The sequence below is a fragment of the Muntiacus reevesi genome, chromosome 1 (assembly GCF_963930625.1).
Source record: "Muntiacus reevesi chromosome 1, mMunRee1.1, whole genome shotgun sequence".
In the NCBI taxonomy this organism is placed as follows: domain Eukaryota; kingdom Metazoa; phylum Chordata; class Mammalia; order Artiodactyla; family Cervidae; genus Muntiacus; species Muntiacus reevesi.
The window spans coordinates 198,801,196-198,813,177 of record NC_089249.1 but is presented as its reverse complement, the minus strand read 5'-3'; the positions used below and the strand labels follow the sequence as shown (position 1 = coordinate 198,813,177).

Genomic DNA, 11,982 nt, shown 5'->3' with positions numbered 1-11,982 from the left:
GACTCTCCCATCTTTTCTTGTCCCAGTATCATGTCACATTTGTCTCCTTAGGTCCTCTGTGCTTTTTGAGTCTCATTTACAGGGGTTTTGATGACTTGGGTTTTGAAGATTGATCTGTTCCCTCAATGTGAATTTGTCTTGATGTTTTTCTCAGTTAAACTGAAGGGATGAGTTTTAAGACCATGTGGTACCCATACCATCATGGGGACCTACCACTGATGTTGACCTTGGTCACCTGGTCCTAGGCAATATTCACCAGGTTTCTACTCTTCCTCCCTCTTCACACTTAACACCAGGAGGCTCAACGGTAAGGAATCTGCCTGCTACACAGGAGACTAAGGTTCCATCCCTGGGTCGAAAAGACCCCCCTGGAGAAGGAAATGGCTATCTACTCCAGTATTCTTGCCTGGGAAATCCCATGGATGGAAGAGCCTGGGGGGCTACAGTCCATGCGGTTGCAAGAGTCAGACGCAACTTAGCAACAAACAGCATAGAAATAACAAGGGATGGTTTGGATGGGTCCAAAGTGAGCACACAGGCAAATCTTCCAAGCCTGCACTGCCTGCTACTGCACCACCAGTGTCAACTATGTAAACACTGGGTTTGCCAAAAAGTTCCTTCAGGTTTTTTCCGACATGTTACAGAAAAATCCAAATAAGCTTTCTTGCCAACCCAATATTTAAACACTCAGTTCTTGAGGCACACTGCTCCCATTTCTAATGCTTATAGGACCCATGGGCAAAGTGGCTGCCCCTTTCTGGGGTACAGATGTCTGACTGGCTGGCTGTGTGACAGATGGACTCCTGGACTGTCACTTGGAGGTGACACTCAACACTGTACTGGATATCACCAATGGACTTGCTCACTGGCCCAGGGAGTCCACTGGAGCCTGAGCAGATGGAGAAAGACCACACACACACACACACAGTCTCCACCATGTCAAGTTTATTATTCCAATGGCACTAATACAGCTGGAGGTGCTCAGTGACACTGTGTGGGAGGGGTTTCCTGCCTTCTAGCTTCTGTCCAAAGAGAACATCTACCCGCTTGTTTCTTCCCCCTTTCTGGAGGAAAATCCACTATGGGCCATTTACCCAAATAAACCTCTTAATGCGTTTATTTTTAACTTTTTTTTGACATTATATTTCCCTCTCAACAAAAAAGTATTGGATGTCCCATCCCCTCCCCCATCCCCACCGGCCAGATAAGTCCCTGCTGCAAGGGCACTTCTGCTGCCCCTGAAATCTGGAAATAAATATCGAAAGAAACGGCATCAAGTGTTCATGTTGAGCGATGGCACGAAGTGGGCCCCAGAAACCTGTCAGGCAGAGCATTACTGGGTCTGGACAGCCTCGAGGTGTTGTGGAGAATGTGGGGGCTTGTTGCTGTGGTCACTGTCCCTGGGCGCGAGGGCCGCGCTGAGTCCCACCCAATGGTGGGCCGAGCAGAGGCCGCCTACAACTTGTCCAGGAAGTTGTCCAGGGCTGGGATGCCTTCTTTCAGGCCTTTGCGCTTGCGCGTCTCCGCCACCACTTGACTGGGGCGGCTGGTGTTGTCAAAGGGGTCACCGGGCAGGATCTGCCAGTGGTCGAACACACACTGGGGGAAGGCCTGGCCGCCCGTGTTGGACCTCAGGTCAGCAGTGAAGCCTGCAGAAGGGGCAAACAGTGCTCACTGGGAAGCTCAGGTATGTGCCTCACGGTCCCCTGGCCGAGACCAGAAATACAGACTCACACCAGAGGGTCCCAGAGTCATGTTAGATGTTAACCCCATTACCCTACGCCTCACCCAAAGGTTCCCTCAAGGGCTACTGATTAAAGAGGGAGGCAGGGCTGGCCATTCCTGGGCCCCATGCCTCTATCTGCACCTTCTGAGGATGAGCCAGATCTCCAGCACAGATGCTCTGTGGCTCTGCTTAGGTCCACAGGCCGAGGCCTCTCCACTAAATCAACAGTCCTGAGACCCACATGTGAGAGAAATAGGTCACCCCCTTCTTCACAAGTGTGCTGCAGGAAACTGCAGTAGGCAGCTCCCATCATGGTAAGAAAGGATGGGCCACAGCTGTATGTCTGCTGGGCTCCATCCTGAATGCAGTGGACATCTGAGGACCACACCAGACTGGTACTCACCGAAGGACTCATTGACAGGAAGGTAGGCCTTCACAACAAACATAGGCGTGCCAGCGACCTGGGTCTCCTCAAAGACGTGACCCCGCTTCCTGTTCAAGACACCGTAGATGCCACCAACCACTTGTTCCGGACACTGTCGGGCAAAAAAGGGCTCGAGTGGCTGCTGGGCAGGATGGAACCCAAAACAGCAGCTGGAGGTTCCCAGCCCAGCCCCCTTACCTGGATCTCCACAAGATAGATGGGCTCCATGAGCCGGGGCTGGGCAGTCAGCACACTGGCATACAGGCAGCGCCGAGCCGTGGGGATGATCTGGCCACCCCCACGGTGGATGGCATCAGCGTGCAGCGTCACATCATGGACATCAAAGCGCACGCCCCGCATATTCTCCTCGCACAGCGCCCCCTAAGGAAGAAGGACGACCACCGTCTTAAGAACCCACCTCCACAGCAGCTGAGGGACAGGCTGGCCACAGCTGTCTGTTCCCAAGACCACACACAATCCCACCTAACCCGCTGACTGGACCTGCAGTGCTGTACCTGAGCACCCCCTCACCTCCTTGGTGGCCCACTGGAAGCCAGCCACCACACTGTCCTTGATCTCATTGAGGTACTGCACACCCTTGGTGATGTCCGTGAGGATGTTGGGACCCGTGCCATCAGGGCCAAAGCACCAGATCTTACGGGCCTCGGCCACGTCCCACTCGTACTTCTCAGCCAGGTAGCGGGCCCGCTGCTTGAGCTCCTGGCGGGCGGACACCTCGCCCTTGTCGATGTCCTCAGCCAGGCCATCAGGGAAGGGCCGCGCCTTCATGTAAAGCCTATTGTGCTTGTTGGGGGACTTGGACAGGCAGAGCACGTTCGACTCCTCACTGACAGTCTCCCGGTATGAGACAACTGGGTCAGATTTCTGGAAGAGGAAGGTGCAGGGTCAGGTCTGCCCCAGGAAGCAGACACCCCAGAGAAGCATCTTCCTAATGATGCCCACTTCACACTGGCAGAGGGTAGAGAGCAGAGCAGGCTTCACCTGACTTCGTGTAAACAAGTGTGCAGCTACTCCCTAAACACCCACTGCCAACAGGGCTGGCTAAACAAACACTTGTGGCAAAACTGTACGTGCAGTATTAATTGAAAAGTGTAAACATACAAGTGCAAGATCCCGTTTTCAGTATAATTTCCTCATTCAAAAAAGAATGTGAAAAAACTGTCAATTCCCTGAAGAATGGAAACTCTCATTCCCGTAACTAGAGAGGTTTAACAAGGAAAAATAGCATGTAAAGAAACCCAAAACCTCGGCTAAGCAGACACAGACCTGAGCTCATGTCTATGAAAAAGCAGAAAATGGAAACCTGAGTGCACCAGCTGGGGGTGGTGAGCCACCTACAGAAACAGAGTCTGCCCTTTTCACAAGGTTTTTTTTTTTTGTAAACTTATGTTAGCAGAAGTTAGCAGACCCCTCACACTCCAACCCTGCCTGTGCATCTCAACAGCTGATATCACAACAGCACATATTATCTGGTAAGAAGGGGCAGAAGGAAGCAGAACCGAGCGACCCCCACCAGCGGGCCCCTCAGAGCCCACCCAGGTCGTGCTCTCCATCAGCCCTCTTGGTATAGGGGATGCAGGCCTCCAGCTGTCACTGCGTGGCAGCGCCAGCCTCACCTTGATGGGGATGCAGGCGTGATCCTCCTCCAGGTCCTTGAGGCAGATCTCCAAGTGCAGCTCCCCAGCCCCTGCGATGATGTGCTCCCCAGACTCCTCGATGATGCACTGCAGAAGGCAAAGCATCAGCCCAACACTGACCCCAGGACCATGCGGTAACTCAAGGGATTCCAGGGGGCACGTGGAAAGCCAGCTCCAGCTGGATAAGGTGGACTCCCAACACAGGGTTTAGGGGGGAAGGTATCAGGGCCCATTTTACTAGTTTTCAACATTAACTTTCTAAAAAGGGCCTCAGGGTTCAACCCGTCTGGTAGTGTATCAAAGTTGGACTCCTGGGTGGAAAACCACCATTTAAATGGGAAGGAGTTCTGCCAGGTCAGCCCAGTCACACCACATCAACAAGTCAACAAGCCACCGTGGCAGGTGTCACCTCTGGTCAAGGGCCACCCACCTGCACCATGGGGTCCGACTTGGCCAGCCGCTTCAGACCTTCCACCAGCTTGGGCAGGTCGGCTGGGTTCTTGGCCTCCACAGCGACCCTGACAACAGGGCTCACACTGAACTTCATCACTCGCATGTTGTGGGCATGCTCGAAGGTGGTGATGGTGCCAGTCTTCACCAGGAACTGGTCCACACCCACCAGGCCCACAATGTTGCCACAAGGCACATCCTCGATGGGCTCCACGTAACGGCCCATCATCAGGATTGTCCTGGGGGGGAGCGGGGGGAATGACACAAATGGTGTCAACACACTAGCACTTGTGTGCCACATCGCCAAATCACCAGACAAGCCTCCCTTGTTTTTTTGGTAGTATCACACTGCATGTACCAGCGATTGAACCCAAGCCCGCTGCAGTGGAAGCACAAAGTTCCCTCCTTTGAGCCTACGGCTATCTTCGTATCTAGAGGGACAGAGCCAGCTCACCAGGGGCCAGTAACCCAGTGACATCTCAGTGAGGGTTCTGGCTCTTATCACCGCAAGACCAGGCAATGTGCTGCTGTGCCTGTGCAAGCCTCTGCATACTAGTGCAGTCAGGGCCTCAGAGTCCTACACCTGCAGCAGTGACTGGGGGCACCACCCTCAGCTGAGGTCTTTGGGATCAGGGCCTGCTCTCGAGGTACCTTAACTATCCCATCACTCTAATTTCCTACCTGCTTCCCAGCTGAGGACTATGTCACACTGAGAATCCTTAGTTAGAGGAAGGATGCTAGTTCCTGGTGCTTCCCTCCCCCCGGCAGGTCTCTTACATTCAGATGACCCCACCCTTCCCCTTTCACTGGATGGAGGAGGAGCAGGAAGCTGTTGGGGCCCCCTCTAACTCCCTGAGTACCTCACCTCTGGATTGGCTTCAGGTACAGGTCCTCCTTCTTCCCAGGAGTATAGTTGGGTCCCATGATGCGGACCTTCAGTCCAGTGGACACCAGCCCTGAGAAGACCCGGCCGAAAGCATAGAACCGACCTTTGTCAGAGGTCGGCACCATTTTGGAAATGTACATCATGAGAGGGCCTTTGGGATCACAGCTTTTAATGCCTGAGAAGAGAAATAAAACCCCCAAAGGGGAAAACGTGATTCCATGGCAGCTCAGCTTTCCAGACTCCTGAGGCTCTGTCCACCATCAGGCCCCCTGGGTGCAGGCAGGCCCCACATACCCATGGCTGCCTCATCATCTGGGGGCCCCTCGTACAGGAGCTCACAGCGGTACTTCTGGGCCGTCACAGGGGAAGGCAGGTGGATGGTGATCATCTGCAGCAGGGCGTCCCCAGCAGGCAGCCAGCGGCGCATCACAGCCTAGAGTAGAGGATGTCAAAGGGAAACGTCAGAGAGAGACCAGAAAGAAAACCGACACCAGCAGCTCCAAGAAAGTGGGACTCCCGGGAGTGTCTCTCCGCTCACCTTCAGAAGTGGTTTGCCCTCCTTGTCCTTATCTTCACTGTCCAACTTGATGTCCAGTTTTTCAATTAGTTTTGCCGTCTCCTCTTTCTTGAAGTTCATGATTGCATCAAACACCTAACATGCAGGAAAGATGGCAAAGTGGGTTTGGGAACATACTTGAAGTCTGCAGTTATGTCCTAGATTCTGAAGGGCATGGATGGAGCAGGGCCAAAGCTGCAAAAAAAAGTCCTCACTCACCATCAAATGCCTGAGTTAATCTAGCAAATACCAAAGAAATCTCTCAACAGACTTAAAACCCACCCTATGTAAGTGGGCACACACTCACTGAAAACTCACTGGCTTACAACAGTCAGCCCTTTCTGCCACACCTCATCTGCTGTCCAGTCAAGGAGGCTGACTGACCCCAAGATGCAGCCCAAGAGTGTCGGAGACCTGCTAGCCAGGGTTGAACTGAGGGCCTTTTGACCTCATGTGGTCTCATCCTTGTTCCAGGAGCTGACCATGCAGCCTGGCCCTGCCTTGCCTTGTGGCATCTTGCCATTGGTTGCAGCAGGCTGGGTACCAGACTGTCTGGGGAGCCCAAGGACAACCTGGGGATGGGTATCTACCAAGTTTACACTGGCTCACCTTGAAGATTGGGTCCAGGATGAGCTGGCAGAACGTCCGTGGCAACTTCTTGCCATCAGGGCTGTTGGCTGACTTGCTGAACTTGCCGGTGGCTGGATCAAAGTATCTGTTCAGAGAATACCCAACCCAAGAGTTAGAGAAATCAGAGGCAGGGAAGGGGGCGGGGGGGAAGACCCCCCAGACACTTGAGCTGTGTCTCTAACACTCACCGGTCTCCCCACAGCTTTTTCATCATGTCCTCCACCTTCTTGGCCCGCTCAGCAGGCCCCAGCTGCCCCTCGCCCTTGGCGGCAAACTTGGCCACATACATCTCTGCAAACTGCTTCAGGGTAAAGGCCCAACCATGGAGACCAGACCCGAAGCCAACAGTACCAAGGACAGGGTCGATCTGCAAGATCAGGAGACAGTTTAGCTGGAATAGTTGTACAGAAACCAGTTACAAAATCCCCGGGCACCCCACGCCTCAGACTTTAGATTTCTTCAACAGCCATCAGGTCAAAGTGAAGAAATTTTAGTCATCATGTACAAGGTGCCCAACCCCCAGAGGGGGTGTGTGTGCAAAGATTCCACAGGGACTGCCCCATGCACCTGTCAGCAAGCAGGGGGAGCCACTACTTCACCTCCCCAGAAGTCCAGCTTTCCTGTCACTCTTAAGGTTCCTTGGAACCCCAGCTCCACCTCCCAAGAATCCCTAGGAAGTCACTGATTCAGAAGCAGTTCCCCAAGGGGCAGCCCAAGACCACAGCCCTTCCAGTCTGTCCCGCGGGAGAAGTGGAAGGGGGTACTAGGAACACAGCAGAGGGAGGTACCCTAAACCCAGCAGTCAGGCTGTCCTACCATGATGTTGCCCATGGGGCCGCTCTCGCCCTCGCCATAGGTGGAGATAATGACATTGACGTTCTCCACGATGCGCTGGAAGGTTTGGTAGAGCTCCTCAGGCTCCAGCTGCAGCTCAAGCAGGGCCCGGTCCATCTTGTTCATCATCAGCACCGGCTTGATGCGCTCAGCGATGGCCTGGCGCAGTACCGTCTCTGTCTGCACACACACACCTGGAGACCAGCAAAGGATGAGGCGGCTCTTGCAGCCAGAGAGGGGACAGCCCCAGATTCCAAGTCATCCTAAGGGGTGCCCACTGCTTACCCGACACGCAGTCCACCACCACCAAGGCACCATCAGTGACACGGAGCGCGGCTGTCACCTCTGAAGAAAAGTCAACGTGCCCAGGGGAGTCGATGAGGTTGATGAGGAAGCCAGAGCCATCCTTGCTCTGCTTGATGAAATTCAAGTCGTTCTCTGAAAGCTCGTAGAAAAGGGAGATGGCCCTGAAAAAATAGGGACAGGTGAGCCAGGTGAAAGCCACACCTTAGCCTGGCCTGTGGTCAATCAGGTTCCCACCGAGGGGGAGTCAGGATGGACACTCTTCATTTCTAAGTGAGGCTGGGATCCAATAAAAAGCCAGGCAGATGCTGCAACCTGTCCCCTCCCCCTGCATTACTCATCCCTAGAGATGAACTTAAGACTTTCCACACAAGAGCCACCGCATCTGGGGACATTTACCTTTGCAGCACCCTCTGCCAGGGATAGCCACTTCCCTGGCACCAGAGTCCACCTGGGTCCTCCCAGGCTCGACACATCTGTTGTCAAAAAGGAGCTAGACATCCCAAAGTCTACTTTTCACCCTTCCCTGCCCTGCAGGGAAGTGAGTCTCAGAGCAACGACCAAAGACAAACAACTAAATGAAGACAACTGTTTTTTCTTTGGGGTGGGGGAGGTTCTCACCCTGACATCTGGGGTCAGAAAACACAGGGAGCTGCCGTGGGCATTGACCCCGAGTGCCAATAGCATCCTCAGACTTTTCCAGACATTGCCAAGAGCCCCCAGCTCCCTTCCCCTCCAACCTCCTTAACTCTACCACCCATCACTGTGCCTCTTCCCCTGGAGGCAAAGGTGCCCATCCCACTAGATGAAACTCTATCATCCCTCCTAGTTCAGAAGCCCAGCTCCAAAGTGCTCCTCTCCCCAGAATCCTGTGGGAAAAGGCCTGTCTATCCTTCCTGCCCACTACCAAAGACTCAGAGCAAGCAGCAACCCCTTTCCCTGTGGAGATGACACCAAGGGATTTACTCACGTTGACTTGATGGTGATGCAACGCTCCTGCTCGTCCTTCCGGGTGTCAGTGAAGCGGGTCTCCCCAGCCCGGGCAGAGGCGATGATACCCGCCTTGCACACCAGAGAGTCTGTCAGAGTGGACTTGCCATGGTCCACGTGGGCAATGACAGACATGTTCCGGATGTTGGCCTTCTTGTCCATGATGGCCCGGATCTGGTCTACTGTGAAGTTCACCTGGGCAGGGTGGGGGAGGGGAGGGTCATGACAGGCCAGCACTCCAGGAAAAGACCCTTGGCACAGAGACTTTGATCAATAGAGGCTGCAAGGCCCTAGCCAAAAGGGGCTGGTCCCCAGTGCTGCCAACTCCGACCTAAATCCCCCTTTCTTTGTTAACACCCCTTTAAAGACGTCCAACTCATCCTGTCCCTGAAAAGCCTGATCCTGGCTGTCACACCAAAGTGACAACTCAGAACGGAAATTGGGGACTAAGTCCCAAAGAGTGACAACAGATTTCCTTCATACTACGTAGAAACGGGTTTCTCGGCTGAACCGCAAGTGTCTCACTGTGTGGCCACTGGTATACCCCGAGGCTTCCCAACTAAAGGGGCTCTCCGAACTCCAAGGTCACCCCACTCTGGGGTTGTGGGGGTCAGTTAGAGCCACCCACCCCACCTTTGATTCGTAAATATGCCATCCCCGGTTTGGGGGGGGGCGGTGCGCAGCACTAACAGGCGCGAGCCTCCACCTCGTGGCTCTAGGATCAGGTGTTCACAATTGGGAGGTTCACGAAAGACAAGAGACCAGGCCAAGATTACACAGCACGAGAAGATCGGACGCTTCTAAAGGTCTTACTCTTCTCTCCTTCAGCCATTTCCAAGATGCCCACGGCTCCCGACAGAAAATCGGACTGAAACTACCGGCCCGCGAGTTACATAAGGCGGCTCCCCTCTCCCGGCTCGCGGTGCGGCGCCCGCCATTACAGCGTCTGCCACATCATCATAACCCCCCCCCGCCCCGCCTCCGCCCCAGCTTCAGCCGGGCCCGAGACCCCGCGAGGCGGCGGCGCCCCCGGAAGCGGAGGTAGGCGAGCAGTGCGGCGCGCAGACATGGCGGCAGCCCCTTCACCTGCCCCGGCCCCGCCGGCGCCATGTCTCCTCCCAGTCAGGGAGGCCACAGGTTTCCAGGCTTGGCAGCGCCAGCCATGCCGAGGCCTCGCTGCCGTTTCAGGCCCCCGGTTGAACAGCGTTGCTCACCATGGTGGCGGATGGCGGTGGATTCTCCCAGGCAGATACGAGGAAGCTAGGTCGCGCCGAGGATGGCGGCGACGACGGCGGAAGAGAACGCTGACGTCAACACCCGAGACTTTATAGGCCGACGCCGGTTGGGCGGGTCATCTGATCGCGCTTCGGGGGCGGAGCGAAGCGACGCCGCGCGCAAGCGCAGGAACACCCTCCCCGCCACCACCACCACCCCACCCGGGTAACCCCTTAGGCGGCGGCGCGGCTGCTTTAATACCAAGGGTCTGCATTCCAGGCTTGGATTTTCCCGGGGGCGTGGTTGCCTCTAGCTGGGTGCACGCCTCCAGGATGCAATACTTAGGTGCAAAAAGCGAAGAGTGGCATTTTAGCTGAGACTGTTAACCATATCTTAGCAACTATGTCATTTTGCAAAGTGCCAAGCACTTCTATGAAAAGGATATTACGATATGAATGGGGTCTGTGGCTTGTACTAAGATTAAGGTTTGATATGATGTAAGATGACAGTGACAGTACTAGGTCCGGGACTGGGAGAAGAGTACTTGGGACCTCTGCACTATTTCTGCAATCACCTGTTTATAATTATTTCTTTAAAAAAAAAACCTTTTCAAAAGCAGATATTAATCACCCACTTTTCCCATAAATTCAGCGTCTACTACGCCAGGCATTGCTATAGGCTTTGTGGATAAAACAGTAAATAAAACACCATATCAGCTCCATCAATTTAAGTGTTCTTACACTAGATATACAGGTTTTTCTATGCTTCAGTTTTTTTATCTGCGCAATGGGATGATCAATACTACTTCTTTGAGGGAGAGTAAAATTCACTAAATACATGTAGAGGGATTAGCACCGAGTCTGACACAGTCCTCAATACACCTCAGTTATTTCTAATTAGTTATCGTTACCATTATAGAACACATTTCAGGGACTGGTTTGCTGCGTCGCAAGCGTGGGAGCTAGGCGTTTTTCTACATGCGCAATCTCATTTTCTACTTCATTTTCTCTCCAGGGGGAGGCGCAGGAACACTACTTTGTATTCGTGTCCTGATATGACCCTAAGAAACCGTTGTATATCAGATCTTCGACTCGAGAGAAAGAATTGGCATTTAATTCAGGATCTTTATTCTTTATAAAGAACCCAGCTCAATGCCTGGTACACAGTAGGCGCTCATAAGTATATCTTGCATCAGGTAATCATATTCTCATTAGCGTAAATAAATCCCCTTCAACAAATCTTCCTCTAAATTCACTCTGTCAAAAGAAGGGAGCCTGCAGTGATTTCCCTGCTCTGGGAAGAGAAGAGACAGTTGTGCCTCTGTAAAAAACTATGCAAGTTCGGATATGGAGTCTAAAATAAGATTGTCTTCTCCTATCTCTACAAAGGGTTTACGCATTTTGCTTTGTAAAGCGTGGTCACAGCCCTGATTTCATTTAATCAAAGATTATTATCACTATCCCACGTTTAACCCAGGAGGAAACTGAGGCAGTAAGGCGGTGCTCCCTAAATATCTATTGAGCAACCGAGACGCAGAGCTGCAGACAGCTAAAATCAATGCCCTAGCTCAATTCCGGGTGTTCAAACACGTGTGCCTGTGTTCGTGTCAGAAACGTTTTATATTAATTTTGCAAGGCAAGTGCATGCGCCCTTCGGGGGACGCGTTTTCAGCAGATGGGTATCCAGCTTCCCATTCTTAATAAATGTTTTATCTTAATTTTTTTTAGTGTTTAAAGTGCTCTCAGCATACAACTTGTGCTAGCTCCGTCTTAGGCACTTGACCACCACCTCCTTGCAAAATAGAACATTTCAGAAATGAAAAGCAAAGGTTTTCATTAATAGGGTTGAATTTGTTCTTAAGTGAATAGATTGTTTATTGAGAAATTTTAACTTAGTCTAAGTTAAAGAAGTTGGGGAGAAGAGGACGGCGAAATTTAAGACATCCCTCCTCATACAGGGCTTCCCTGGTGGCTCAGATGGTAAAGAGCCTGCCTGCAATGCGGGAGATCTGGGTTCAATCCCTGGATCAGGAAGATTCCCTGGCGAAGGAAATGGCAACCCACTCCAGTATTCTTGTCTGGAAAATCCCATGGACGCAGGAGCCTGGTCAGCTACAGTCCATGGAGTCGCAAAGAGTCGGACACGACTGAGCGACTGCTCTTTCTACACTCTAACCCACTTGGGGAGGAGTTCCATCTCGAAGCTGTAGGGATGGGGCCAGGTGTTGGCAGAAGACAACTCCCCACCAGACCCATAAGCTTGGGGGAGAAGCAGAGCTTCAGCACAGAGAAAAAGCAGCCACAGCCAGGC

The 11,982-nt window shown here is 52.9% G+C and overlaps 1 protein-coding gene and 1 non-coding gene across 2 annotated transcripts; both read right to left on the bottom strand.

The window, feature by feature from the left end:
* Positions 1 to 923: 923 nt before the first annotated feature.
* On the bottom strand, positions 924 to 9,802 carry EEF2 (eukaryotic translation elongation factor 2). Its single transcript, XM_065918034.1, has 15 exons — positions 9,672 to 9,802; positions 8,438 to 8,652; positions 7,450 to 7,631; positions 7,147 to 7,358; positions 6,519 to 6,697; positions 6,310 to 6,415; positions 5,683 to 5,796; positions 5,439 to 5,577; positions 5,124 to 5,319; positions 4,239 to 4,497; positions 3,788 to 3,895; positions 2,682 to 3,035; positions 2,349 to 2,531; positions 2,130 to 2,262; positions 924 to 1,649 (listed from the first exon to the last, which is right to left on the bottom strand). Exons 1-15 carry the CDS (start codon positions 9,672 to 9,674, stop codon positions 1,456 to 1,458), a joined length of 2,577 nt encoding a protein of 858 aa, XP_065774106.1. The 5' UTR covers positions 9,675 to 9,802; the 3' UTR covers positions 924 to 1,455.
* Positions 6,771 to 6,835, bottom strand: LOC136156448 (small nucleolar RNA SNORD37). The gene has a single exon (XR_010661000.1). It is a non-coding gene; the product is annotated as a small nucleolar RNA SNORD37 (small nucleolar RNA).
* Positions 9,803 to 11,982: the final 2,180 nt, after the last annotated feature.

Excerpts from the sequence above, each read along its gene's own strand:
- EEF2 (XM_065918034.1), bottom strand. Across the intron at positions 4,498-5,123 it reads TACCTGAAGCCAATCCAGAG|GACAATCCTGATGATGGGCC; the intron begins GTGAGGTACTCA and ends GCTCCCCCCCAG. Across the intron at positions 3,036-3,787 it reads ACGCCTGCATCCCCATCAAG|AAATCTGACCCAGTTGTCTC; the intron begins GTGAGGCTGGCG and ends TTCCTCTTCCAG.